Source organism: Macrobrachium nipponense, chromosome 10 (genome assembly GCF_015104395.2).
Source record: "Macrobrachium nipponense isolate FS-2020 chromosome 10, ASM1510439v2, whole genome shotgun sequence".
In the NCBI taxonomy this organism is placed as follows: Eukaryota; Metazoa; Arthropoda; class Malacostraca; order Decapoda; family Palaemonidae; genus Macrobrachium; species Macrobrachium nipponense.
The window spans coordinates 77,397,686-77,424,444 of record NC_087204.1 but is presented as its reverse complement, the minus strand read 5'-3'; the positions used below and the strand labels follow the sequence as shown (position 1 = coordinate 77,424,444).

The following is a 26,759-nucleotide window of genomic DNA, read 5'->3' as shown; positions in this document are numbered from 1 at the left end:
ACTCCAGATGATCTGTCAACAGGGGCGAGACCACGACGTGACTAGACCATATTGACCATACCATGAGAGCTAAGAAGTAAAATAAATATATATATATATATATCACCACCTGACCAACCTAGCCAAAGTTAAGGTGTTTTAACTAAGGCTTAAGAGTTAAGAAGTCGCCGTTGTCGGCGACTCATCAACTAAATTAAGAGCTCTTCCTAACCATTTTCTACAGGATAGGATGAGTGTTACTTCTTGCCCCCAAGATTGTGTCTGCAGACACGTATGGCCCTAGCGAGCAGCAGATCTCATATGCCATCTTCACTCTCGCAGGGAGGTGAAGTGAACACAGAGTTGCTCGCTAAAACATGGTACTCAGGATGTTGCTGAGTGCCATGCTCTGTTGAAATGCTTCCGAGGCCGCGCCCTCACCTCGTGAGCATTCAGATAAAAAGATTTCAAATCTTTGTGCAAACCAATGAAGGAGCATTTTTTGAAAGAACTCCTTAACACTAAAGCCAGGGTGTTCTTCGATATGGGCAAGTCTGGTCTTTTTCGGAACACTGCAGATTGCCCGAATGACTTCGACTTTCTTGAGTTTTATGTAGATTAAAACTTGAGAGACCCGACAGGGCACAGGACTCTCTCTGGCTCCTGCCCACTAACTTGTGCCATCCTTGCTTCCAAGCTCCTGGCCCAAGGACAAAACGGGTTTCCATTCTTAGGCCACAACGGAAGGCTTAGAGAGCACACCGCCTTGTGTTCTCTAAAGCCAAAACTTGTGACGATGGCTTAAAATTTCACTAACCCTCTTTGTCGTATCTAGGGTGGTTAGAAGAAGGCCTTCCTGATCACATGCAAGAAGTTAACAGGTAGGAGAGGTTCGAATGCTTTAACATCAAGAACTTCAGACTACGTCTAAGTTCATATTGAAAGCTTCGATCTGGACATGCACAGTCAGTCCGTCTGTACTAAAGTCAGGTGACCGACCAGTTGACCAGTCAGACGAATCAAGGACAGCAAGGCTGTACCCTGAAGACCATAAGGCACTATTTTCTTCGCTGAAGGATGAGTGTCTGGACTGCCTGTGCGATTCAAATCTAAGCAAACCTTGGGGGTGTATCAACGCAACCCAACGTCGTCAGCGAATCAACTCCTGACTCGAGCTTCTGGTGCCAGGAAGAAAGGAGCGAGGAGCAAAAAAGGCGATTCAGTCCCGAAGGAAGAATGCCTGACAGTCCAACCTGGTCTCATGTTACACGATCATCGGGGTGTATAAAACGCAACCGACTTCGTCAACAAGAAACTCAGGGCTACTATATGTCGCCTGATCTCGCACGAGTGTCTGACTCCGAGAAAACAGGTGAGACAAAAAGTAGATGGTGAGCGAGATTCGAGATTCCACAGAACCCAAAGATCGTGAAGGGGTTTGTTGTTTGACAGACGCAAATCTCTGAGCCCAAAGGCCGTCAACAACATATTTGCGTATTCTTTAATAGTTGTGACTGCCAGCTTATCCCATTCTTCAGACGGAAATGGAAGACGGTAATCTTATTCCTGTCAACATCTCAATAGCCTGAACGTAGTCAGACTCAGAGCGGAGAGGTTATAGGTACCTTTCGAGTTAAGAGTAGACCGACTCTCTCGGAAAAGGTCCTTGGAAAGTGAACTAGGAAGTATGTGACCTCTGTGAATCCAGGATCCTGAAGGCCAACATGGGGCGATCAGCGTCATTGTCGCTCCCTGTGACGTCATAAATACCTCTTATTACATTTCCTAAACGATTGAAAAAGGGGAAAAAGAGACTAAACATCCATCCCGTTCAATAAATCATAGGATGGCATTTAATGGTACCGATCCCGGATCGAGAATAAGGGAGCAGAGAAGAAGAAAGCCTCTTCGTCCTCAACATATCGAAGAGAAGAATGAAAGGGCGTCCCTAAAGTCTCCACAACTCTCAACTTACTTCTAAATAAATATTCCACTCGGAAGTCAATAGTTGCTGCCGTCGATCGAGACGATTCGTACGGACTTTTGCAATCCTGTAACGAACCTCTAGAGGATCGTTACATTCTACGCCTGTTGTTATAATAGGCTCTTTCTCGTAAACTCGAACAGGGACGAGAGAAGATACTTCTTAAGATATGAGAGAGCTGTGGAATATCAGAGTTGATCTGGACCACTGGTTCCCAAAAACTCGTTTCGAGGACTGGAGGGACTACCGAATCGCTTTACTTCTTTCAGATTAAGATCCAGGAAATTTGAAAACCCTATCCAGATGTCCGGCACCTTCTTTCTATCACCTCAGGTGATAGACGCACTGAGAGTGTTCAGAATCATTCCTAGATCTTGAATAATATTTGTTTCCCGGTAGGAAAAAACTGTGATCTTAATTGCAGTCTATTCGGGGAAACAAACTTCTTCAGGAAGGAAATGGTCCCCAGCAAGCTCATCCATTCCCTCCCCGAGTATGCTTACTTCCCTAATAAGGCTGCGTTTTGCCTAAGCAGGAGAGCATATAAAAGTGCAATGTTGCAGTAGACTCGTAGTTCTATACCGTGCGGTAACGAGCACCGAAAGGATTAAGAGATAACTCTGTTGAACATAGTAAGGCAAAACGAATGCAAGTTTATTCATTCACGTAAGAAATCCCTTCAATCTTAGGCTAAAGTCCGTGATTGTAGGACAGAGATACAGTTAGTCAGTCAATCCCGCAGGAGAGACGTAACCGCCAGCACAGAGATACGGTAGTCAGTCAATCCTCAAGAGAGAGAGACGTAACCTACCGCGCATGACAGAGCACGATCTGTTACTGGTGGCTCGGTAACCCCGGTTGGACTGGAGGACAGACAGCATGACAGCAGCAGCCAGCAGCTTACGAATGTCGTCTCTTAACTTTATGTCTGGGTTGCCAGCTACCCTCTACTACTACGAAGAAATAGGTCCGTTATTTTTTGAGCAGATAGACTCTCAAGCTGGTATAATTTAAGCGAAACAGAAAACGCTAAATATATAGATGCGTTTGTGTCGTCAGAACACTACCATACAACGGTAAAAGATAAATCGGAAACTCCATGGAAGCTGCAGGGTAGTAACGATTAAATGTCCTTAAAATAGACAATAGACCTCTCGGTTGCCATCCGAAGAGGTAACTACAGCAAGCGTATATGACTTGAACCAACCAGAAATAAAATAACGCAAGGCAAAATGATATTGTTATGATACAATAAAGTTTGTTCATACTTACCTGGCAGATATATATATATAGCTGAATTCGGAAATACAGCTACATACATATCTGACAGGCAAGTTTCATGAACAAAACTTAAGAGAATCGAAGCAGTCAGCTCAAGCTTCTTATGTTATTGGACATAAGCGTTCATTGACGTAGTCTACAAGTCTATTTCTTGTACGAGTCTGCGAATGACGAATGAGAGCTCTTCCGAATCTTGTCAACAAGAGCTTATTCGCTTACGCAATATCAAGTTAATGAGATGTTTGTCAATGAGAACTAACCCATTTTACGGGACAAAGAGATATTTTGTCAATGAGGGGATACCCACTTACTTGACAAAACGATAGTAATAATTGTCAATGGGGGAAAGATCACTGAATTGACAAAAACAACGTAATCCAGGAAGTCGAGCATTTTTATTTTTCCGATTCCCGTCTCAAACGAGGAAGGGGCAAGAATCCTGTTAAGAGACTAGGCTTACGGCAGGTAGAACGACGATATTCAATTCGGCAGCGCGTAGTCCCGACTAGAAACTAACAAAACCTATCATCTGAAAAACCCTTTCCGATGGGCTAAAAAGCTTGCAAAAATTATCCTGGGGAAGAGGAAGAAATTCTCCAACCAGCTTCCTCTCCGTATCACAACTAAAGCCTGCTAAAGCTTAAAATTTATTGGCAGTATGGCAAAAGAAGTCCTATCTTGCGCTTTCCTGAAGAGCGTCCTTTTGATGAGTACCTTTGCAAGAATCCTACTGAACTTTGCCGAGAGTCCTGACGTGCAGGACATTGAGCCTTTACCTAACCCGTAACTGCCTTATCGCAAAGTCTTGACTGTGGTAGAGAAAACGAGATCTTCCCTAGAGCTTTCCTTAACTCCATCCACCTTTGCGAAAAGCAATATAATATTGACAGAGACCTCTTGAATTCACGAAACCCGAGGTCTTGCTGGGTTTCGAAGACGAAGTTGTCTGTTCACTTTAAGCTTCCTCCGAAGCACTGCTTACTTCACATTCTTTGCATGTGAGGTATAAGGTATCACCGAAGGTAGAGGTAAAAATTCTTGAGGCCCAAATCGTAAACAAGAGCTTGAAGAGTTCAATAGAAACGTTCAGCCAGGCGACACACCTGGCGTGCGCTGACGCGCGCGCTCGGCGTCCACTGCCGAGCAGCAAGCACGCTCGGCGTCCACTGGCGCGCGCGGAGTGCGCTCGGTATCCACTGGCGTGCGCTCGGTGTCCACTGGTGCGCGCTTGGCGTGCACCCGCGCGCGCCTGGCGTCCATCCGAACGTCCCGTCCAAGCGAGCGTCAAAAGAAGCGTGCAGAAAAGCGTCACGCTCCTGACAGGCGTCAAAACAAGCGGAGTACATCTCGGAGAGAAATCCGACTGCACGAAACAGTCTCAGGAGAAGGGTTTGATCGTGTGAGAATACGAGGGGGCGACTGGCGAAGGGAACGCCTTCTTATTCTCACAGTAAACAAAGCTCGGACGTCCGCTCTCAAAAGCGTCCTGCTACTAAGACTTCTATTTCATATTTCTCGGTGGAAAGACGTACACGTGATCAGGCGACGTTCGCCTTCTTACTTCTCACTGGAACGCATAACGAGAGAGAGAGGACGTGAAGCGTCCTCTTCTATAAAGATGTTATTGTTATGATACAATAAAGTTTGTTCATACTTACCTGGCAGATATATATATAGCTGTATTCTCCGAAGTCCGACAGAATTTCAAAACTCCCGGCACACGCAGTGGGCGGCCAGGTGGTTAGTACCCATTCCCGCCGCTGGGAGGCGGATATCAGGAATCATTCCCATTTTCTATTCAGATTTTTCATACCACTGTCCCCTGAGGGGAGGTGGGTGGGTACTTTAATTATATATATCTGCCAGGTAAGTATGAACAAACTTTATTGTATCATAACAATAACATTTTGTTCATGAAACTTACCTGTCAGATATATATATAGCTGAATCCCACCATTGGAGGTGGGAAGGGACAGAATAGAAGGATTAGGAAACACCTCAAGTGCAGATGATTGACATCTTGATTCCTTACCTGTTAGCATAGCTGACTTCTTGATTACTGTCACCGAAGTCTGCTTTTGCTTTACTAGAGTTGCCACAAAGTAGTGACCTGTGTAGTTGGTGCGCTCTAGTATGATCTGTCAACGGGAGCGTGACCACAATGTGACTAGACCATATTGACCATACTGTGAGGGCAACGAAGCTCCAAAACCACCACCTGACCTAACCTATCGAAGTTAGTTCCCATAACTTCTAGGCTAACGAAAGGGAATGCGCCTCAAGCGACCAAACCCTTCAAAGTTAAAAGCACACCTATCCCTTTTCTATAGGATAGGATTCGTGCTGCTTCCTGCCTCCAATAATATTTCTAAACGGATATGTATGGTCCCTAGCGACTCGCAGATCTCATATGTCGTCTTCACATCCCGTCGGGAGTGTGAAGCGAACACAGAGTTGCTTCGCTCAAACGTGGCACTCAGGATATTACTGAGTGTCATGCTCTGTTGAAATGCTTCCGAGGCCGCGCCCTCACCTCGTGAGCATTTACTTTAAAAGGTTTCAAATCTTTGTTCAAACATGACGAATGAGCCTCTTAGAAAGACTCCTTAAAAATAACGCCAGGGCGTTCTTCGACATGGGCAAGTCTGGTCTTTTTACGGAACACCGCAGATTGTCCGAATGACCTCGACTTTCTTTAGTTTTATCAAGATAAAACTTGAGAGTCCCGACAGGGCACAGGACTCTCTGTGGCTCTTGCCCAATAATTTGTGCCATCCCCTTGATCTCCAGGTCTCTGGGCCAAGGGTTAGACGGGTTTTCGTTCTTAGCAAGAACGGAAGGCTTAGAGGACACCGAATTATGTCCTCTAAAGCCAAAACCTCTGATGATGGCTAAAACCTCACTAACCATCTTTGCTGCAACTAGAGTGGTTAGAAAATTAGCCTTTCTGGTTACGTGTATTAAGTTTACAGAAAGGAGAGGTTCGAAATGCTTTGACATCAGGAACTTCAGACTACATCTAAGTTCCATGCCGGAAGCTTCGATCTAAAAAAATGTTATTGTTATGATACAATAAAGTTTGTTCATACTTACCTGGCAGATATATATATAGCTGTATTCTCCGAAGTCCGACAGAATTTCAAAAATTTTTCTCGGTCGGCACCGCAGTGGGCGGCCAGGTGGTTAGTACCCATTCCCGCCGCTGGGAGGCGGATATCAGGAATCATTCCCATTTTCTATTCAGATTTTTCATACCACTGTCCCCTGAGGGGAGGTGGGTGGGTACTTTAATTATATATATCTGCCAGGTAAGTATGAACAAACTTTATTGTATCATAACAATAACATTTTGTTCATGAAACTTACCTGTCAGATATATATATAGCTGAATCCCACCATTGGAGGTGGGAAGGGACAGAATAGAAGGATTAGGAAACACCTCAAGTGCAGATGATTGACATCTTGATTCCTTACCTGTTAGCATAGCTGACTTCTTGATTACTGTCACCGAAGTCTGCTTTTGCTTTACTAGAGTTGCCAACAAGGTAGTGACCTGTAGTATTTGGTGCGCTCTAGATGATCTGTCAACGGGAGCGTGACCACAATGTGACTAGACCATATTGACCATACTGTGAGGGCAACGAAGCTAAAACCACCACCTGACCTAACCTATCGAAGTTAGTCCCATAACTTCTAGGCTAACGAAAGGGAATGCGCCTCAAGCGACCAACCCTTCAAAGTTAAAAGCACACCTATCCCTTTTTCTATAGGATAGGATTCGTGCTGCTCTCCTGCCTCCAATAATATTTCTACGGATATGTATGGTCCTAGCGACTCGCAGATCTCATATGTCGTCTTCACATCCCGTCGGGAGTGTGAAGCGAACACAGAGTTGCTTCGCTCAAACGTGGCACTCAGGATATTACTGAGTCATGCTCTGTTGAAATGCTTCCGAGGCCGCGCCCTCACCTCGTGAGCATTTACTTTAAAAGGTTTCAAATCTTTGTTCAAACATGACGAATGAGCCTCTTAGAAAGACTCCTTAAAAATAACGCCAGGGCGTTCTTCGACATGGGCAAGTCTGGTCTTTTTACGGAACACCGCAGATGTTCCGAATGACCTCGACTTTCTTTAGTTTTATCAAGATAAAACTGAGAGTCCCGACAGGGCACAAGGACTCTCCTGTGGCTCTTGCCCAATAATTTTGTGCCATCCCCCTTGATCTCCAGGTCTCTGGGCCAAGGGTTAGACGGGTTTTTCGTTCTTAGCAGAAAACGGAAGGCTTGAGGACACCGAATTAATGTCCTCTAAAGCCAAAACCTCTGATGATGGCTAAAACCTCACTAACCATCTTTGCTGCAACTAGAGTGTTTAGAAAATTGCCTTTCTGGTTACGTGTATTAAAGTTTACAGAAAGAGAGGTTCGAAATGCTTTGACATCAGGAACTTCAGACTACATCTAAGTTCCATGCCGGCCCCCCCCCAAGCTTCTCTAAAAATTTCAAGATTTCCACAGACCTCAAAGATCGTGAAGGGCTTTGTTGTTTTTGACAGATCCGAATCCCCTCTGAGCCTAGAGGCCGTCAAAAACATATTTCCGTATTCTACAATAGTTGGGACTGCTAGCTTATCCCATACTTCAGACGGAATGGGAAGGCGGTAAGTAATTCACAGAGGTCAGAGGTGGAGGAAACAGTCATTCTTCCTGCCCTATGTCCAGAAACGGCCCACTCCGATGGGTACACTGCAAAAATATGCAGCACTGCTTTGCTTTGGCAATGAGACTTGCAATTAATCTTGAGATCCTCTCGCTTCTTGCCAGTCTGAACGCATTCAGACTCAGAGCGGATAGATTTTTAGGTACCTCTCGAAGTGAGGGCTGTTTAGAGTAGACCGATTCTCTCGGGAAGGGTCCTTGGAAAGTGCTCTCTGAAGGACGTAACCTCTGTGAATCCAGCCTCTCGAGGCCAAGCATGGGGGGCTGGATCAGCGTCTTTCTCACTCCCTCTGACGCCAGCGATTATCTTATTACATTTCCTAAGCTTTGAATAGGGGAAAAGGGCTAACCAACTATCCCCATTCCATACTATAGAATGGCGTCTATTGCTACCGCTCTCGGATCGATAATAAGGGCGCAACGTAGAGGAAGCTTCTTCTTCTCATATTTGCAAAATCTACGAAAGGACGGTTCCCAAAGTCTCCACAACTCTCGACATAACTTCTAAGCGAGGATTACTCAAACGTCAGTAGTTGCTGCCGGTCGATCGAAGAAGATCCGACGGACGTGCAATCGTGTAACGAACCTCTTAAGGATCGTTACGTTCCGTGCTATGCCGATACCATCTCTCTTTTCTTGGGATATGAGAGCTGCGGATTATCTGAGATGATTTGGACCACTCGACCAAAACCTCACTCTTCGAGGAACTGGAGAGCCAACCAAATTGCTTCCATTCTTTTAGATTATGTGCCAGGACCTCTGTCCGGATGCCTGGCTCCCTCTCAGTATCACCTGAGGTGATCCTTACCCATTGAGAGGACGTTTTAGATTATCTCTAGATCTTTGATGTTATTTCAGTTCTCCTGTAGGAAAAACTGTAGCTAGGTCTGAATTGCAGTCTATGCAGGGAAACAAGCTTCTCAGCAGCGAGGAAATGGTCCCCCAGCAGACTCATCCATTCCCCTCACTAAGCATGCTTCCTTCCCTAATAAGGCTGCGCTTTGCATAAGCATGAGAGCATTACTATAGTGCTATGCTGCGTAGACTCGACAGAATTCTGTTACAGTGCGGTAAGCAGCGCCGAACATGTCTAAGAGATATCTCTGTTGAAAATTTTCCTTAGCAAAAGAAGTCGTTATTCAATGATTACCAGAATCCCCTCAACCCGAGGCGAAAGTCATGATTGTAGGGCAGAGATACGGTTCGTAAATCAATCCCACGGGAGAGACACGTAACCGACTGAGCAGTACAACGAGCTACCTAACACTGAGTTTGGTGACAGTGTGAGACACTGTGACAGTTACGGCAGCAGCTTATGTTCACCTTCTCGCAGTCTTATGCCGAGTTGCCAGCTATTCTATTCATCTAAGGAATAGATTTTCCATTATTTGAACAGAAACTCTCAAGTTGGCTAATACAGAAAGCTGATTTTGTGTTGTCGTACATTACCGCTCAATTAACCAAATGTTAAATCGGAAACTCCTGGAAAGTTGCCGGGAGTACCGATTAAATACTGCGTCATCCACACTGACAGCAACCTCTCGTTTCGCACTATTCTGCCTGAGTTACCAGCTACTCTCTTCTACGAAGGAATAGGTTCGTTACTATTATCGATCATAAAAAAGAAAATTTCTCAAGCAGTCATAGCGAAACATAATTCGCTACATGCAGAAGCTGAGTTGGTGTTGTTGTAACAATACCTTCAAGCATTGTCCTTACACCGAAAACTCTGGGAAGTTTTGCAGGAAGGACCGATTAAATACACTTAAAATAACAGTCCTTTCGTTGCCATCTGTAGAGGTAACTACGATATGCGTATATGACTTGAACTTTACATTATAATAGACGCGAAGATAAAATACATAGGTATTGCAGTCACTTGAACCTCTAATTCTCTACTCCCATTCTTTCCCTCGCCGAGGAAGAGAGAGAGAATGGAAATCGACTGTCTTCATTCATCTTTGCCAAGAAAAAGGAATAATATTATTCAAATGGAAATACCTCAAGTGAGAACCGAAGATCGAAAAGGAAAGTTCAAGCTTCTTATGATATTTGACATAAGACTTCATGGACGTAGTCTATAAGGTCTTTTTTTCCTGGATGAGCCTCTGACTAATGAATGAGAGCCTCTTTCGAAATTTTGTTACTTATCCGCTATGCGATAAAATGTTATTAAGACTTTGTCAATGAGACTAACCCAATTGCATGACGGAAAGTAATCCAGGAATTCGAGCATATAGCCTTCCCGATTCCCGCAGAAATCGAGGAAGGAGCAGGATTCCTGATTAGAGACTGGGCTTACGACAGTATGGACCTTAATGTTCCCCTTCAGCAGCGCAATCCCGAAAGCAGACAAGGCCGTTTTAATGACACCGAAATCTGCTTACAGTTTTCCTGGAATTCATCAAGTGATGGATTCTATTGAACGCTCCCTTCGTAGAAAGCGAATAGATCTTGACGAGACCAAACTCCTTCCTCTACTTCGACGACGCCCTCTTGAAGAGCGTTCTTGCAGGAATCCTGCCGAAACGTCTTGATGCGTAGGACGCCTATCGTTCTGAAGAAACGTCCTGGCAAGTGCTCTACCGAGCGTCATGACGTGTAGGATGCCGAGCGTCTTCAAAAGCGTCCTCGCTAGCGTCCTGGCGAGCGTCCAGTATGTAATACATCGAGCGTCTTCCAAAAAGCTTATCAATCTTGAAGAGCGTCCGGAATAGAAGAGCGACGAACATCAAGGGAAGCGTCATAGTGAATGACGGTTCGTCAACACGAGTAACTTGAGAGGTTTTTCCTGGCGAGGGGAGGCCGCTCATGAAACGCGAGCGTCCTAAGCATAAGTACGGTGATCGTCATCAGGACGATTAAGGACTTCGCCCCTCTTGACAAAAACGACGCCGGCTGTGCGACTCTTGCTCTTGTCACGCTCATCGACACTGCAGAAGGCATTTAAAAGGACGCCTGTGTGTTCTTGGGTATGAGGAATTCTTTGCCCTTCTCCTGTCGAAAACTAGGATAGTCTGTCCAGTGTCATCTCTGTCCGCTGACAGAGCGTCCCTTAGGGACGATAAGATCTTCTTGGCGAGCTGTTTGACTATGCAAATCAAGCTTGCCGACGTCAAGCTTATGAAGCTTGAAACAATATCCCGTTTCGTAGTAAAGCGAAAACGTCACATAACGTATACATAAGCGCCATAGTAGGGGAGGAGGAAACCTTAGCCGATGACAAATAAGACCTCCTTGGAGCGTCCACCCAAATTGGCGAAATCTCCTTGGAAGAAAGACGGTGCTTTCAATCCTGCTTCTTCTCCTGTTTCGTACCAGATCCCAGCTCTCCCTTTCAGTCTAGATGAGGAAGTGCCAAACGAAAGTCTTCCTTTTAACCTTCCTTGAATCCAGGGGGGGCCAATCCTGGACTCTCTTAAACGCTCTCTTCGCAGAGAGCGAAGTGGCCATCTTAACGAAGCCAAGGGGCCTTCCTGGCCTTCGTGAGGCAAATTGTAAGGTGGAGCGTCTTGGAAAGCAAGAAAACAATCCTTGCTACACGAGTAAAGACGTTTCCTTCCTCTCGATAGAGCGTTGAATGTCTCGAAAGGCGTCCTTGTGAGGGTCCTGCCTTAAGGACATTTTTTAATCTCTTGACCAAGACGACAGCCGCCTGTTGCGCATTTTGCGTCTTTGTCACGCTTATCGATATTAAGTCAAGCCGAAGGGACGCCAGATCAGTACTCTGACGCTCCCTTCCTGACGGAGAGAGGACTGAAGCATTCCTCTTTCTCTGAAGCTTCTTTTTTAGAGGGCGCGAGTCCTTTCGAGAGCTCCAACCTTGCGGGGAGGACGCCTCGGAGGACGAGAAGCAATCTTTCATGATTCGTGCACGTCACGATCTTTGGTCAGGCCTTGAATCCTGCCGAAGGGACGCCAGATCGGTGGGGGGGTTCCCGTAACCCTCCTTCGTTTCAACTTGCCCCCTCCCTGGTCCTGGGAGTCCGACAGAGGTTTAAGACCCTAGAGGCGGTTATAGGACCGATCTGACGCCCCCTCCACAACACTAGGGCAAAATGTCAACATCACTACACTCACACACTGATTGGAGAGCGAGCACTTTTTCAAGCTTACTTGATGTAATCCACCATAATAGAAAAGGGGATTACTTCTCACAGAACCCCTCCCTCTAGGCCCGTAAGCCATACCCACAGGGTTAGGCAAATAAAGTCTACTGGAGGGTTAGTAGGTTCATTATCCTAACTTCTGTTACTGTGGAGAAGACCTCCTGATTCTATCACGCTCTAATTTGCGTACATACTAATATACGTCTCTTTCGGATCAGTCAACATTACACTAATTACATTATCTCTCAACAAAGAAAACATGTAAACGTCATGTATAACTAAGCGAGTGTCTACCGAGGTTTCGGTAGCCTCCCCGCCTTACCCGTTGCAAAAGACAACAAAGTCTGAAACTAGCTAACTAGATTCAGACCATCATATGCAATGAAAAAATTTTAATAATTTAGATAGCGTATGCCTAGCCACAAATCCAAGTCAATCTTCAAAAATGAATAAGTAGGATACTTAAGCGGCTATGAATTTCAAAAATCCTAGCGGAGGTAATGGAAACAGGTGTTTTCACTACCAAAGCGACAGAGAAAAATCTGAATAGAAAATGGGTAATGATTCCTGATATCCGCCTCCCCAGCGGCGGGAATGGGTACTAAACCACCTGGCCGCCCACTGCGTGTGCCGGGAGTTTTGAAATTCTGTCGGACTTCGGAGAATACAGCTATATATATATCTGACAGGTAAGTTTCATGAACAAATTTCAAGATTTCCACAGACCTCAAAGATCGTGAAGGGCTTTGTTGTTTGACAGATCCGAATCTCTGAGCCTAGAGGCCGTCAACATATTTCCGTATTCTACAATAGTTGGGACTGCTAGCTTATCCCATACTTCAGACGGAATGGGAAGGCGGTAAAGTAATTCACAGAGGTCAGAGGTGGAGGAACAGTCATTCTTCCTGCCCTATGTCCAGAAACAAACGGCCCACTCCGATTGGTACACTGCAAAATATGCAGCACTGCTTTGCTTTGGCAATGAGACTTGCAATTAATCTTGAAGATCCTCTCGCTTCTTGACAGTCTGACGCATTCAGACTCAGAGCGGAGAGATTTTTAGGTACCTCTCGAAGTGAGGCTGTTAGAGTAGACCGATTCTCTCGGAAGGGTCCTTGGAAAGTGCTCTCTGAAGGACGTGACCTCTGTGAATCCAGCCTCTCGAAGGCCAACATGGGGCGATCAGCGTCTTTCTCACTCCCTCTGACGCCAGCGATTATCTTATTACATTTCCTAAGCTTTTGAATAGGGGAAAAGGGCTAAACCAACTATCCCCATTCCATACTATAGGATGGCGTCTATTGCTACCGCTCTCGGATCGAGAATAAGGGCGCAACGTAGAGGAAGCTTCTTCGTCTTCAATATTGCAAATCTACGAAAGGGCGTCCCCAAAAGTCTCCACAACTCTCGACATACTTCTAAGCGAGGATTACTCAAACGTCAGTAGTTGCTGCCGTCGATCGAGAAGATCCGCACGGACGTGCAATCGTGTAACGAACCTCTTAAGGATCGTTACGTTCCGTGCCTATGCCGATAACCATCTCTCTTTTCTTGGGATATGAGAGAGCTGCGGAATTATCTGAGATGATTTGGACACTCGACCAAAAACCTCACTCTTCGAGGAACTGGAGAGCCAACCAAATTGCTTCCAATTCTTTTAGATTATGTGCCAGGACCTCTGTCCGGATGCCTGGCTCCCTCTCAGTATCACCTGAGGTGATCCTTAACCCATTGAGAGACGTTTAGAATTATCTCTAGATCTTTGATGTTTATTTTCAGTCTCCGTAGGAAAAACTGTAGAGGTCTGAATTGCAGTCTATTCAGGGAACAAGCTTCTCCAGCGAGGAATGGTCCCCAGCAGACTCATCCATTCCTCACTAGCATGCTTCCTTCCCTAATAAGGCTGCGCTTTGCATAAGCAGGAGAGCATTACTATAGTGCTATGCTGCGGTAAGACTCGTACAGAAATTCTGTTACAGTGCGGTAAGCCAGCGCCGAACATGTCTAAGAGATATCTCTGTTGAAAATTTCTTAGCAAAAGGAAGTCGTTTATTCATGATTACCAGAAATCCCCTCAACCCGAGGCGAAAGTCATGATTGTAGGGCAGAGATACGGTTCGTAAATCAATCCCACGGGAGAGAGACACGTAACCGACTGAGCAGTACAACGAGCTACCTAACACTGAGTTGGTGACAGTGTGAGACACTGTGACAGTTACAGGCAGCAGCTTATGTTCACCTTCTCGCAGTCTTATGCCGAGTTGCCAGCTATTCTATTCATCTAAGGAATAGATTTTCCATTATTTGAACAGAAACTCTCAAGTTGGCTAATACAGAAGCTGATTTTGTGTTGTCGTAACATTACGCTCAATTAACCAAATGTTAAATCGGAAACTCCTGGAAAGTTGCCGGGAGTACCGATTAAATATACTGCGTCATCCACACTGACAGCAACCTCTCGTTTCGCACTATTCTGCCTGAGTTACCAGCTACTCTCTTCTACGAAGGAATAGGTTCGTTACTATTATCGATCATAAGAAAATTCTCAAGCAGGCATATTTAAGCGAAACATAATTCGCTACATGCAGAAGCTGAGTTGGTGTTGTTGTAACAATACCTTCAAGCATTGTCCTTACACCGGAAACTCCTGGAAGTTTGCAGGAAGGACCGATTAAATACACTTAAAATAACAGTCCTTACGGTTGCCATCTGTAGAGGTAACTACGATATGCGTATATGACTTGAACTTTACATTAGTAATATGACGCGAAGATAAAATACATAGGTATTGCAGTCACTTGAACATCTAATTCTCTACTACATTCTTTCCTCGACGAGGAAGAGAGAGAGAATGGAAATCGACTGTCTTCATTCTCTTTGCCAAGAAAAGGAATAATATTATTCAAATGGAAATCCTCAAGTGAGAACCGAAGATCGAAAAGGAAAGTTCAAGCTTCTTATGATATTTGACATAAGACTTCATGGACGTAGTCTATAAGTCTTTTTCTGGATGAGCCTCTGACTAATGAATGAGAGCTCTTTCGAATTTTGTTACTTATCCGCTTATGCGATAAATGTTATTAAGAACTTTGTCAATGAGAACTAACCCAATTGCATGACGGAAAGTAATCCAGGAATTCGAGCATATAGCCTTCCCGATTCCCAGCAGAAATCGAGGAAGGAGCAGGATTCCTGATTAGACTGGGGCTACGACAGGAAGGACCTTAATGTTCCCCTTCAGCAGCGCAATCCCGAAAGCAGACAAGCGTTTTATGACACCGAAATCTGCTTACAGTTTTCCTGGAATTCATCAAGTGATGGATTCTATTGAACGCTCCCTTCGTAGAAAGCGAAGTAGACATCTTGACGAGACCAAACTCCTTCCTCTACTTCGACGACGCCCTCTTGAAGAGCGTTCTTGCAGGAATCCTGCCGAACGTCTTGATGCGTAGGACGCCTATCGTTCTGAAGAACGTCCTGGCAAGTGCTCTACCGAGCGTCATGACGTGTAGGATGCCGAGCGTCTTCAAAAGCGTCCTCGCTAGCGTCCTGGCGAGCGTCCAGATGTGTAAGACATCGAGCGTCTTCCAAAAAGCTTATCAATCTTGAAGAGCGTCCGGAATAGAAGCGACGAACATCAAGGGAAGCGTCATAGTGAATGACGTGCGTCAACACGAGTAACTTGAGAGGCTTCCTGGCGAGGGGAGGGCCGCTCATAGAACGCGAGCGTCCTAGCATAAGTACGGTGATCGTCATCAGGACGAGTCTTAAGGACGTTCGTCCCCTCTTGACAAAAAACAAAACGACGGCCGGCTGTGCGACATCTTGCGTCTTTGTCACGCTCATCGACACTGCAGAAGGGCATTTAAAAGGACGCCTGTGTGTTCTTGGGTATGAGGAATTCTTTGCCCTTCTCCTGTCGAAAACTAGGATAGTCTGTCCAGTGTCATCTCTGTCCGCTGACAGAGCGTCCCTTAGGGACGAGTAAGATGCTTCTTGGCGAGCTGTTTGACTATGCAATCAGCTTGCCGGAACGTCAAGCTTATGAGCTTGAACAATATCCCGTTTCGTAGTAAAGCGAACGTCACATAACGTATACATAGCGCCATGAGGGGAGGAGGAAACCTTAGCCGATGACAAATAAGACCTCCTTGGAGCGTCCACCAAATTGGCGAAATCTCCTTGAGAAGAAGACGGTGCTTTCAATCCTGCTTCTTCTCCTGTTTCGTACCAGATCCCAGCTCTCCCTTTCAGTCTAGATGGAGGAAGTGCAAACGAAGTCTTCCCTTTAACCTTCCTTGAAATCCATCCAATCCTGGACTCTCTTAAACGCTCTCTTCGCAGAGAGCGAAGTGGCCATCTTAACGAAGCCAGGGGCCTTCCTGGCCTTCGATGAGGCAAATTGTGAAGGTGGAGCGTCTTGGAAAGCAAGAAAACAATCCTTGCTACACGAGTAAAGACGTTCCTTCCTCTCGATAGAGCGTTGAATGTCTCGAAAGGCGTCCTTGTGAGGGTCCTGCCTTAAGGACATTTTTTAATCTCTTGACCAAGACGACAGCCGCCTGTGCGACATTTTGCGTCTTTGTCACGCTTATCGATATTAAGTCAAGCCCGAAGGGACGCCAGATCAGTACTCTGACGCTCCATCCTGACGAGAGAGAGGACGTGAAGCATCCTCTTCTCTGAAGCTTCTTTTTTAGAGGGCGCGAGTCCTTTCGAGAGCTCCAACCTTGCGGGGTGGAGGACGCCTCGGAGGACGAGAAGCAATCTTTCATGATTCGTGCACGTGCACGATCGTTGGCAGCCTTATCCTGCCGAAGGGACGCCAGATCGGTGGGGGGGTTCCCGTAACCCTCCTTCGGTTTTCAACTTGCCCCCTCCCTGGTCCTGGGAGTCCGACAGAGGTTTAGACCTAGAGGCGTTATAGGACCGATCTGACGCCCCCTCCACAACACTAGGGGCAAAATCAACATCACTACACTCACACACTGATTGGAGAGCGAGCACTTTTTCAAGCTTACTTGATGTAATCCACCATAATAGAAAGGGGATTACTTCTCACAGACTCCCTCTAGGCCCGTAAGCCATACCACAGGGTTAGGCAAAATAAGTCTACTGGAGGTTAGTAGGTTCATTATCCTAACTTCTGTTACTGTGGAGGAAGACCTCCTGATTCTATCACGCTCTAATTTGCGTACATACGAATTATACGTCTCTTTCGGAATCAGTCAACATTACACTAATTACATTGATCTCTCAACAAAGACACATGTAAACGTCATGTATACTAAGCGAGTGTCTACCGAAGGTTTCGGTAGCCTCCCCTTACCCGTTGCAGACAACAAAGTCTGAAACTAGGCTAACTAGATTCAGACATCATATGCAATGAAAAAATTTTAATTAATTTATGATAGCGTATGCCTAGCCACAAATCCAAGTCAATCATTCAAAAAAATAAGTAGGATACTTAAGCGGCTAATGAAGTTTCAAAATCCTAGGCGGAGGTAATGGAAACAGGTGTTTTCACTACCGCGACAGAGAAAAATCTGAATAGAAAATGGGAATGATTCCTGATATCCGCCTCCCAGCGGCGGGAATGGGTACTAACCACCTGGCCGCCCACTGCGTGTGCCGGGAGTTTTGAAATTCTGTCGGACTTCGGAGAATACAGCTATATATATATCTGACAGGTAAGTTTCATGAACAAACTTCTATTTAGAGGGCGCGAGTCCTTCCGAAAGCTCCAACCCCTGCGCGGGGAGGACGCTTCGGAGGACGAGAAGCAATCCTTCAGGATTCGTGCACGTGCACCCACTTAGGCAGTCTGGGGATTTTCATCAGAAACTGCCGAAGGCACGCCAGATCGGTGGGGGTTCCTCGTAACCCTCCTTCGGCTTTCGACATGCTCTCTCCCCGGGTCCTGGGAGTCAAGCAGAGGTCCCGGCCTAGAGGCGAAATAAGGCCGATCTGACGCACCCTCCACTACACAAGGGGCACTGTCACTGCACTTAGCCACTTCGCTATTGCTCTCTAAAGCAAGCACTTTCGATTCTAAGATACGAATCGAAAGAGTATTAGAGAAAGGGCAATAACCTCTACAGACACTGTTTAGGGCCCGAAGGCAACATTACAGGGTTATGAGAAACAATAACAGAAGTAGCACTCTTCACAACAATGAAGGAGAGCGATCACCTCTCGCAGACATATTCATAACCCGTAGGCCATACTACAGGGTTAGGCAAAAAAAAAAAAAAAAAAAAAAAAAAAAAAAAAAAAAAAAAAAAAAATCTACAGGAAGGTTAGCAGGTTCACTACCCTGACTTTTGTTTACTGATTAATTGCGTACATACGAATCATACGTTTTCCTTACGGAATTAGACATGTTTACTGATTAATTGCGTACATACGTCTTCCTTACGGAATTAGACAAAGTCTCACACTCCCCTTACATGACAAATCTCAACAAAGAAGCAAGACTCATACCCCTCGTGCATACCAAGTGCGGATCTACCGAAGCTTTCGGTAGCCACACCCTATCTTTGCAGACAACACCCTCTGAAACTAGCCTAACTAGATTCAGATATCTTATGCAAAAATGAATCAAATTCAAATCAATTTAAGATAGCGTATGTCTAGCCACAAATCCAAGTAAATAAATTAAAAGACAATTAGGATACTTAGCGGCAATGAAGTTTCCAAAATCTAAGACGGAGGTACTGGAAACAGGTGTTTCCAGCACCGGCGACAGAAAAATTATGAATAGAAAATGGGAATGGTTCCTGATACCCGCCTCCCAGCGGCGGGAATGGGTACTAACACCTGGCCGACCACTGCGTGTGTCGGAAGTTTTTAAAATTCTGTCGGACTTCAGAAAATACAGCTATATATATATCTGACAGGTAAGTTTCATGAACAAATTGGAGAGTTGTTTATAGTGAGCACAGATGTTGCATCCCAGTGGGCTGCTGCTTCATTTAAATAATTACTACATGTTTTCTCCTGTTTTTATAAAATAGTGGGTCTGTGTCTTCTAAGAACATATAAGGTAATACATATCACATTAATAGGAATAAAGTTTAGATAAAATTTTTCCTGTCATTCAGTGATAAGGCCGCAATGTAAGGTACAGGCTAAAAATAAGTTTTACCTTTAAATCTATATCCTTCACTGGGTACATTTTCAAAAACCTTTTGGAGAGTTTTTGAATTTCCTCCGTCATTGCAGTCATTTTAAAACCGTTAATATCTTCTTATGATATCCTCTTTCAGTTTTATTCACATTTATGTTGATCATTCTTCTGAAAAAAATATAAAAGTAGTCAGAAAAAAATATAAAAGTAGTCAGCAAAAATGCAGTATTCCTAATTTACAAATTTTATTTATTCATGAATTCAAATGGCCTAAGTACAGGCAGTCCCCGGGTTACAACGGGGGTTCCGTTCTTGAGACGCGTCGTAACCCGAAAATCGTCGTAAGCCAGAACGACGTTTGGAAATATGTCTTAAACTAATAAAAAGTTATAAAAACCTTACTTGTAATCCTTTGGTTACACTACATATTGTTTCCTGTAGTTTTATGTACAACCTGGAGTTATTTTCATAAAAAAATGCTGGTTCTTGAAGTTAAAAACTATTGTAATCCTCTGGTGACACTACATTCTTGAAGTTTTATGTACAACCTGGAGTGATTTTGCCAAATCTTGAGGGCTACAAGAACAGTTGATTACTATTTACGTATCATATAGACTAATTAAAGTAAACGTATCTTTAAATAGGCTTATATATTAGTATCAACAAAACATTTACTGGCATGAGTCAGAGGCCGTTTAATGAAACGAACACTTCTCTGTCCTATCTGTTCAGAAAATAAACGTTACGTCAATCCTCAAGACCATTGTTGCCAAGATGCCTCTCTCTCTCTCTCTCTCTCTCTCTCTCTCTCTCTCTCTCTCTCTCTCTCTCTCTCTCTCTCTCTCTCTCTCTGATCAAATTACACTGGAACCTTGACATACGATTGCCCTAATATACGAATGTTTTGAGATAGAACAGAAAATTTGCGAAAATATATGCTTTGATATACAACTAAATATTTGAGATACGATTTTGCGATGAGTGATAGTTTGTTATAGGGCGCGACCGATACATGGCGTTCAGTCTTTTTGTTTGTTGGTGCTGCATCGTTAACACGTTGTTGTTTAGTTCGTTGTCTTTGTGCCTATTTTTCGTGTTATTTTGTCTATTTTATTATTAACCATGGGTCTCAAAGCTAAAGACAAAGCAGGTGATAAGAAAAAAACCAAGAAAATTATTTCGATGGAAGCAAAATATGAAATTATAGCAAAGCATGAACGTGGCATTCGTATCGTCGATTTGGCAAACGAGTATGGTCGAAATCCTTCTACAATATCCACGATCATCAAGCAGAAGGAAGCTATAAAAACCTTCCAAAGGCACAACCATTATTTCTAAACTATGAACTGATTAAAAAAAATAAATAAAAATTAGTTTAGCAATGTTATTTCATTTGTGTTTATTACGTAGTTATTAGTGTACATACGTAAAGAAAAACGAGAACAAATCGTTCCCTGCCACCCTTCCCTACCTCACGTCATCTTTCGTTGTGGTAAGTAAAATTCCTTTCTTTTTTTTATTGATTTTATTAACATTTATTATCATTTATCACATTGCTATGTTATTTTATCATTATGTGTGTTATTACTCATTTATTTGTGTATAAATTGTGTATATTATATGTAATATAGCTGTGTTTAGGTGTGGTTTCATAGCGCTAGAACGGATAATACATATTACATTATTTTAAATGGGAAAAAATGCTTTGAGATACAACTGTTTTGATATACGACGATGGTAACGGAACAAATTAAATTCGTATGTCAAGGTTCCAGTGTACTGGATAATCTCTCTCTTTGGATACTTTGTTTTGCCAAATCTTGAGGGCTACAAGAGCAGTTGATTACTATTTACGTATCATATAGACTAATTAAAGTAAACGTATCTTTAAATAGGCTTATATTATTAGTATCAACAAAACATTTACTGGCATGAGTCAGAGGCCGTTTAATGAAACGAACACCTCTCTGTCCTTAACTCGGAGCGTAAGGAAGACGCTCTCTCTCTCTCTCTCTCTCTCTCTCTCTCTCTCTCTCTCTCTCTCTCTCTCTCTCTCTCTCATCAAATTATACTGGATAATGTCTCTCTTTGGATACTTGGAATTTGCGTTGTAATCTAACCAGAAATTTTGTTTTGTTATTATTACTGGAAACAAGCAATGATTTTTTCATTATTTGCGCTTTTGGACTGTTATATGTAAACTTTGCGCATCGCAAGCTAGTATGTATTCATTCGCTCGGAAACTAGTTCCGTGTATGAGGCGTCACTAGAAAACATAGAAAAATATGACATAAAAAGTGTCGAAAATCATCATAACCTCAAAATTTTTGTTGTAATCTACCCAGAAACTTATTTTTATTAATATACTGTGCTAAACTATAAAGGATTTTTATCATAGTATGCGTTTTTTAAAAGCGTCGTTAACTTGGAGCGTCGGAAGCGTCAACGTCGTAACGTCGGAACAAACGTCGTAACCCAGGGCGGATTTTTCAATGAATATTTAAGAAAAAGCGTTGTAACCTCGGAACGTCGTAAGCCGGAGCCGTCGTAACCCGGGGACCTACTGTACTAATAAATTAACACTGACAGCCGTTGGCATTTTTCACATTCATAAAACAGATAGAACAACTCCAAAAACATTAGGTAAGCAAACATGGGCAAGCACAGTCATATGAAAAATTTGTTCTCAGCTTCTAATGGATGAGGTTCTTCTCTTCAACTCACATGTTTAGAGTCATTCTACAGTTTTCCATTAAAAAGTCATTCTTGCAACTGTTTTCTCGTTGTGTACATATCACCTCTCTGACATAGGCAAACTTCTATTTCAATATGTATCACACCTTGTAAAGATGAACCTCCTTGAGGGATATGCTAATGGAGAATTAGAGACCAATGTGCATGAGTTTGGATAAGAATTTCTGTACTTCACTTCTCTGATTTATGGCAGTCTAGATCACTTTTTTTATTTAGGTATGGCAGTCTAAGTCAAGTTAGCCAAGTAAAGACTCGTTGCCTAAGGTGCGACCTGGGTAGGAAAGTTAAGGTAGGGATGCATATTTGTATAACACTATAGGAAAAATCAATTTCCAAGGTAAGAGCAGGAGCACCATCATAACTTAGAATTACCATACTATGACTTAGGCTATAGTGATCTAGGTCAGATTAGGTGGGTTGGGGTGATCAGTTCTCCACTCCATTCAGGTATGGACACAGCCTCTTAAGGAAGGTTTGGGGGTGAGGGACGTAGTAGGGTACAATACTGAATGGCCGGCCTCTACCATAGCGCAACCACCTTTCAAAAAATGGGAAATTATGGCTTTAATTTGTGACTTGCGAGAAAAAAACTACTTCAAGAGGAAAGTAGAGGTCTCGAGGTGATGCTTCAACGGACACAGGCTCTTGAATAATGTCTATCCTGTGTTACGGGGCGTGTTAAAGTACTTTTTCAGGAAGGTGGTCACACTATGGTAGAGGCTGACCATTCGGTATTTTACCCTATGTTAAGCTGAATTTCTCTGAAGATGGTACCTATACTTAGTAGTGTTTTGTGACTGATTATAACCTAGACCTGAACAAACTATTTCCTTTTTAGTCTGCTAATGCGCATTTTAAACCATTCCAGCACAAAAACATACCCCTAGTGTCTATTGTGAGTCTTAGCCTAACCTAGACAGGGCTGGTCAAAACTAGCTCAGCCCTCCCATAGTTAGGGTAAAGCACCGCTGTGCGGACATTGATCCGTCAAACAGTCACTTGTTTCACTCGATATTTAATTGGTGATACAACAATACAATTTCTTATGGTGCGAAAACAAACGAGGCCCAGGGAGTAAAAGCGATTGCGTCACACAAGTAAATAATAAAGATATATATGGGCATTACGATTATAACAATTACATGAATAGCTGATAACAATCTGCATGAATAACTGGTAAACTGTTCTGCAAGAAAGTTGAGTATAGCAATTCATTTACAATAGGTATGAAAGTTAAGATGTCATGACGTCATAATACAGGACTTAAAAGAACATTCTAATTCCGAAAAATAATTACTTAAATTTGAGTCAGAATCGAGTTACTTTTTCAATAACGAATATTTTCAAATTAATCATCATAAATATGTAAAATATTGATGTTTTACTATTTATTGAAATAATTATCTAGTGCAAGCTTCGTTGTCTTCTTCTATCAAAACAGTAGTTTCCTTAAAAACGTCGTGGTTAGGGACCGTGTTCCGATTGTTGTGATGAAAGTGCCCCAGCGTCTATGGGTTCAAGTGGTGTGCGGATTTATCACAGGAAATGGGAAGTTTGTTGACACAAGCGACCCCGCAAACATCAAGATGGCGTCAATCTTCTAAAATATTTAAGCGTAAGTAAAAATTTCGAAAGCGTTTTGGTGAGATTTGCACTGCATTAGCCACCCTTTTCACTACCCTCTGTTTAAAGCTTTAAATTTGGCCTTAATTTCTAACTTTGATGAAAATACTTACTTCGAAAGGAGAGTAGAGGTCTCTAGCTCCATGTCTCACCAACAGGAAGTCGTGACTGATGCCCATCTCCGGTGTCAGGACGCATTATAAGTACTTTTTCGGAGGGTGGCATGCAGTGACTGTCGGTGTTGTTGGGCCAGTCCATGCGGTTGTTTACCCTACTTCAAAAGGAGAGTAGGCTAGAGGTCTTGAGCTCCGTTATCACCACCAACAACTCATGACTGATAACCATCTCCAGTGTCAGGACGTGTTAAAGTACTTTTTCGGAGGGTGGTAGTCAGTGAGTTGGTCGGTCCACTTGGTTGTTTACCCTAATTCAGGATACTGGAAGTGCTAGTTATTTTTTGGGAAGGGACCGTGCAACGGCACAGGTGTTTGCCTGCCAGCACAGCGGTGCTTTACCCTATTTCAGTATTTCTTAGTACTATTAGTTTTTTTTCTAAATCGGGTCATGCAAGTTCGACTTTGTATCATTGTAGGTAGTAACCAAATATAGGCTGGCTAATCTGTATTTTCGGTTCCAAGTAGGCGTAGTTTACCTAGGTAGCTAGGCCTAGTAGCTAGTAGGCAAAAAACCGCATGATACAGAGGTGGACCATGTACGATCAATGTGTACAACCCCAAAAAAAGTACATTAGCCCTATACCTAACGCGTCCTGACATCGGAGATGGGCATCAGTCGCGACTTGTTGTTGGTGAGAAACGGAGCTAAAGACCTCTACTCTTGCGTCAGGACGCGTTATAATGTACTTTTCTTGGGATTGTACACATTGATCGTACATGGTTCACCCCTGTACCAAGCGGTTTTTTACCCTAGTAGCAGTAGCTAGCTAGGCAAGGTAACATCTTTCATTTTGGCTTTCAGGACACCATATTACGATGACAAGTTAAAAACTATGGTGAATCTATCACTAGCTAGGCCTACCTTTTAAGATCTTCCGTCCAGCTTTTATTATTAAGAGTTGAATTTTTTCGTCAGCTGGCTTATTCTAGCCTTATAGGGCCAGCAGTTAACGTGCTAGAATGTAAACAAAAAGGTAGTGGTAAGGGTGGGGGCGTTCACTAAAGAAAGAAAGCTGTTAAATCAATGTATGTTAGAAGAATAAGATAGCTGCATGAAGAATAATGTAATGCAAAATTGGATCATTCGATGTAAAATTCCAGTATCAAGAACTTTATATTATTGAAAATTTACTAAAATTAAATTGTAGTCGTCAACATGTATATTTTTGTGCTGAACAATACTAGCTTCTCAGTTGTAGTAGTAGTAGTAGATGAGATATTCTTTTAAAAGTGTTCCCTTGTTTGTTTTATTCCTCCTTTGTGTTTGAGTTTCTTTTCTCTGTAATATCGTAATTCTTTTTAGAAATTCTTTCTTATTTTCTACTTGTCCCCTCAGTAGATCTACAAATAAGAATTATTAGCTATCAATTCCTCTTTATTTTCCTGATATGGCTGCTGCACAAAACTATATCTATTTCTGATCTCATTGTATGCTGGGCAATAAAGTCAGAAAATAAATATTTTTTATAATGTATTTTTTTGTGTGCTTTCAGTTATATACATAATCAAGCAGAGAGTTCCCTTTTGTTTCTAATAAGTACGTTAGGGAACAAGATGGTAGTCACAATTGAGGAAGACTTTACAAGAGTTTGTATTAAAGTTGCCTTTATCCTGCCTGATTTAATCAATATTGTTTTCAAGTCCTCTGGTGGAAAGTTGTGTTATGATCCATCACGTTTCACTGTTTATTTTCTGACAATGGCAAGTCAAAACTGAGAACAGTCGGCTTTAATTTCTATTGACAGGGCTAATCATTGTCTTTCCAGTGACATTCCGCTGTCTTCGATTTATATTCCCGAATATGCGGACCATGGTACGGACTTTATGACAGTTTCACATATTTATTTTATATATGAATTATTAATAGTTATCGTTGATTCTTACATCTATTATATCTATTTCCTTGGCTGCCTTTTTGTGTCAGCGTGGCTGCCTTTCTGCGGCTCCAGGACCCTGATATCTACAAAATTTCGTATTCAAAATAAATTTTGAATACGAAGATGCACTCTCTTTCAAAATGGACGGATAATCACATACGAGTACCATCGATTTGGAGAAATTTGACAGGAAAGAGGTTCCATTACTTCAATAGCCCATAAATTTACTAATGGCAACTTTTAGACTGGCTCAGCTCCCCAATTCTAAGCATCTCACGATTCAGTTGTAATACTTGATTTTAAGGGGGTATGTAGTATCTCTCTCTTTCTCTCTCACATGACTTCTTTATATTTATTTGACCATAAAAATATACCCAGGGATTGCTGCTGGTTTTAGTTCTTCTCTTTTATGATAGTATGTCAGTTATAATTGAAATTTTACAAAGAAAGGCTATGAAAAACATGTATAATCCAAAAACGTTGCTGTATATCAGATCTCAGTAAATTTATCTAAATATTTTACAAATATACTCAGAATTTGTTACTGATATAAGTTTCTATCTGTTATAATTTTACAAAATTAAATTAAGTTAGTTATTAGAAAAAACATGTGTAACTTGGTAAAATTTATGATTATCTTGTAAAGGAGGGCCCACAAGTGGTTTGTAAATAGTCTATTTCAACTTCTTGTGGAAGGTAGGGAGAATTTCTTAGAATCTCCATTTTACACCTTGTGCAATTGCGTGTCTTCCTCTTTCCACTGATGTGTTCTCTCTCTCTTTTTTTTTTATCTTAATTTGACTGATCTCAAAGTTTGCCAAGTCTTGGTACCAATGTGCCATTCAATCTGTGCCAAAGACAATTTCCAGTGAAGTTGTCATATGGTACGGATATGGGTATTGGTATCAGTATGGGTATGGTTACGGTACTGGTATGGGTGTGGAATGGATATAGGTATGGGGGTGGTATGGATGTGGGTATGATATGGATATGGGGCAGGTATAGGTATAAAAATAAGTATATCTTAGTTTTACCAGACCATTGAATTGGTTAAAAGCTCTCCTAGAGCTGCCCCGAAGGATTGGATTTTTTTTTTTTTTTTTTTTTTTTTTTTTTTTTGAGGGGGGGGG

The 26,759-nt window shown here is 42.8% G+C and overlaps 1 protein-coding gene across 5 annotated transcripts in view; it reads right to left on the bottom strand.

Annotated features, from left to right (window-relative positions):
* The window catches only part of LOC135223706 (protein-lysine N-methyltransferase EEF2KMT-like), a 76,767-nt gene extending 51,999 nt beyond the window's left edge, over window positions 1-24,768 (bottom strand). For 3 of the 5 annotated variants that reach the window (XM_064262429.1, XM_064262431.1, XM_064262433.1), the window contains exons 1-2: window positions 24,615-24,768; window positions 19,218-19,367 (exon numbers count right to left, since the gene is read on the bottom strand). In XM_064262429.1, coding sequence (XP_064118499.1) covers window positions 19,218-19,298 — 81 coding nt within the window. In that variant the 5' untranslated portion in view covers window positions 19,299-19,367; window positions 24,615-24,768. The remainder of the gene's footprint in view (window positions 1-19,217; window positions 19,368-24,614) is intronic. The other 2 variants (XM_064262430.1, XM_064262432.1) reach the window with 2 other exon arrangements.
* Between the last annotated feature and the right edge of the window lie 1,991 nt (window positions 24,769-26,759).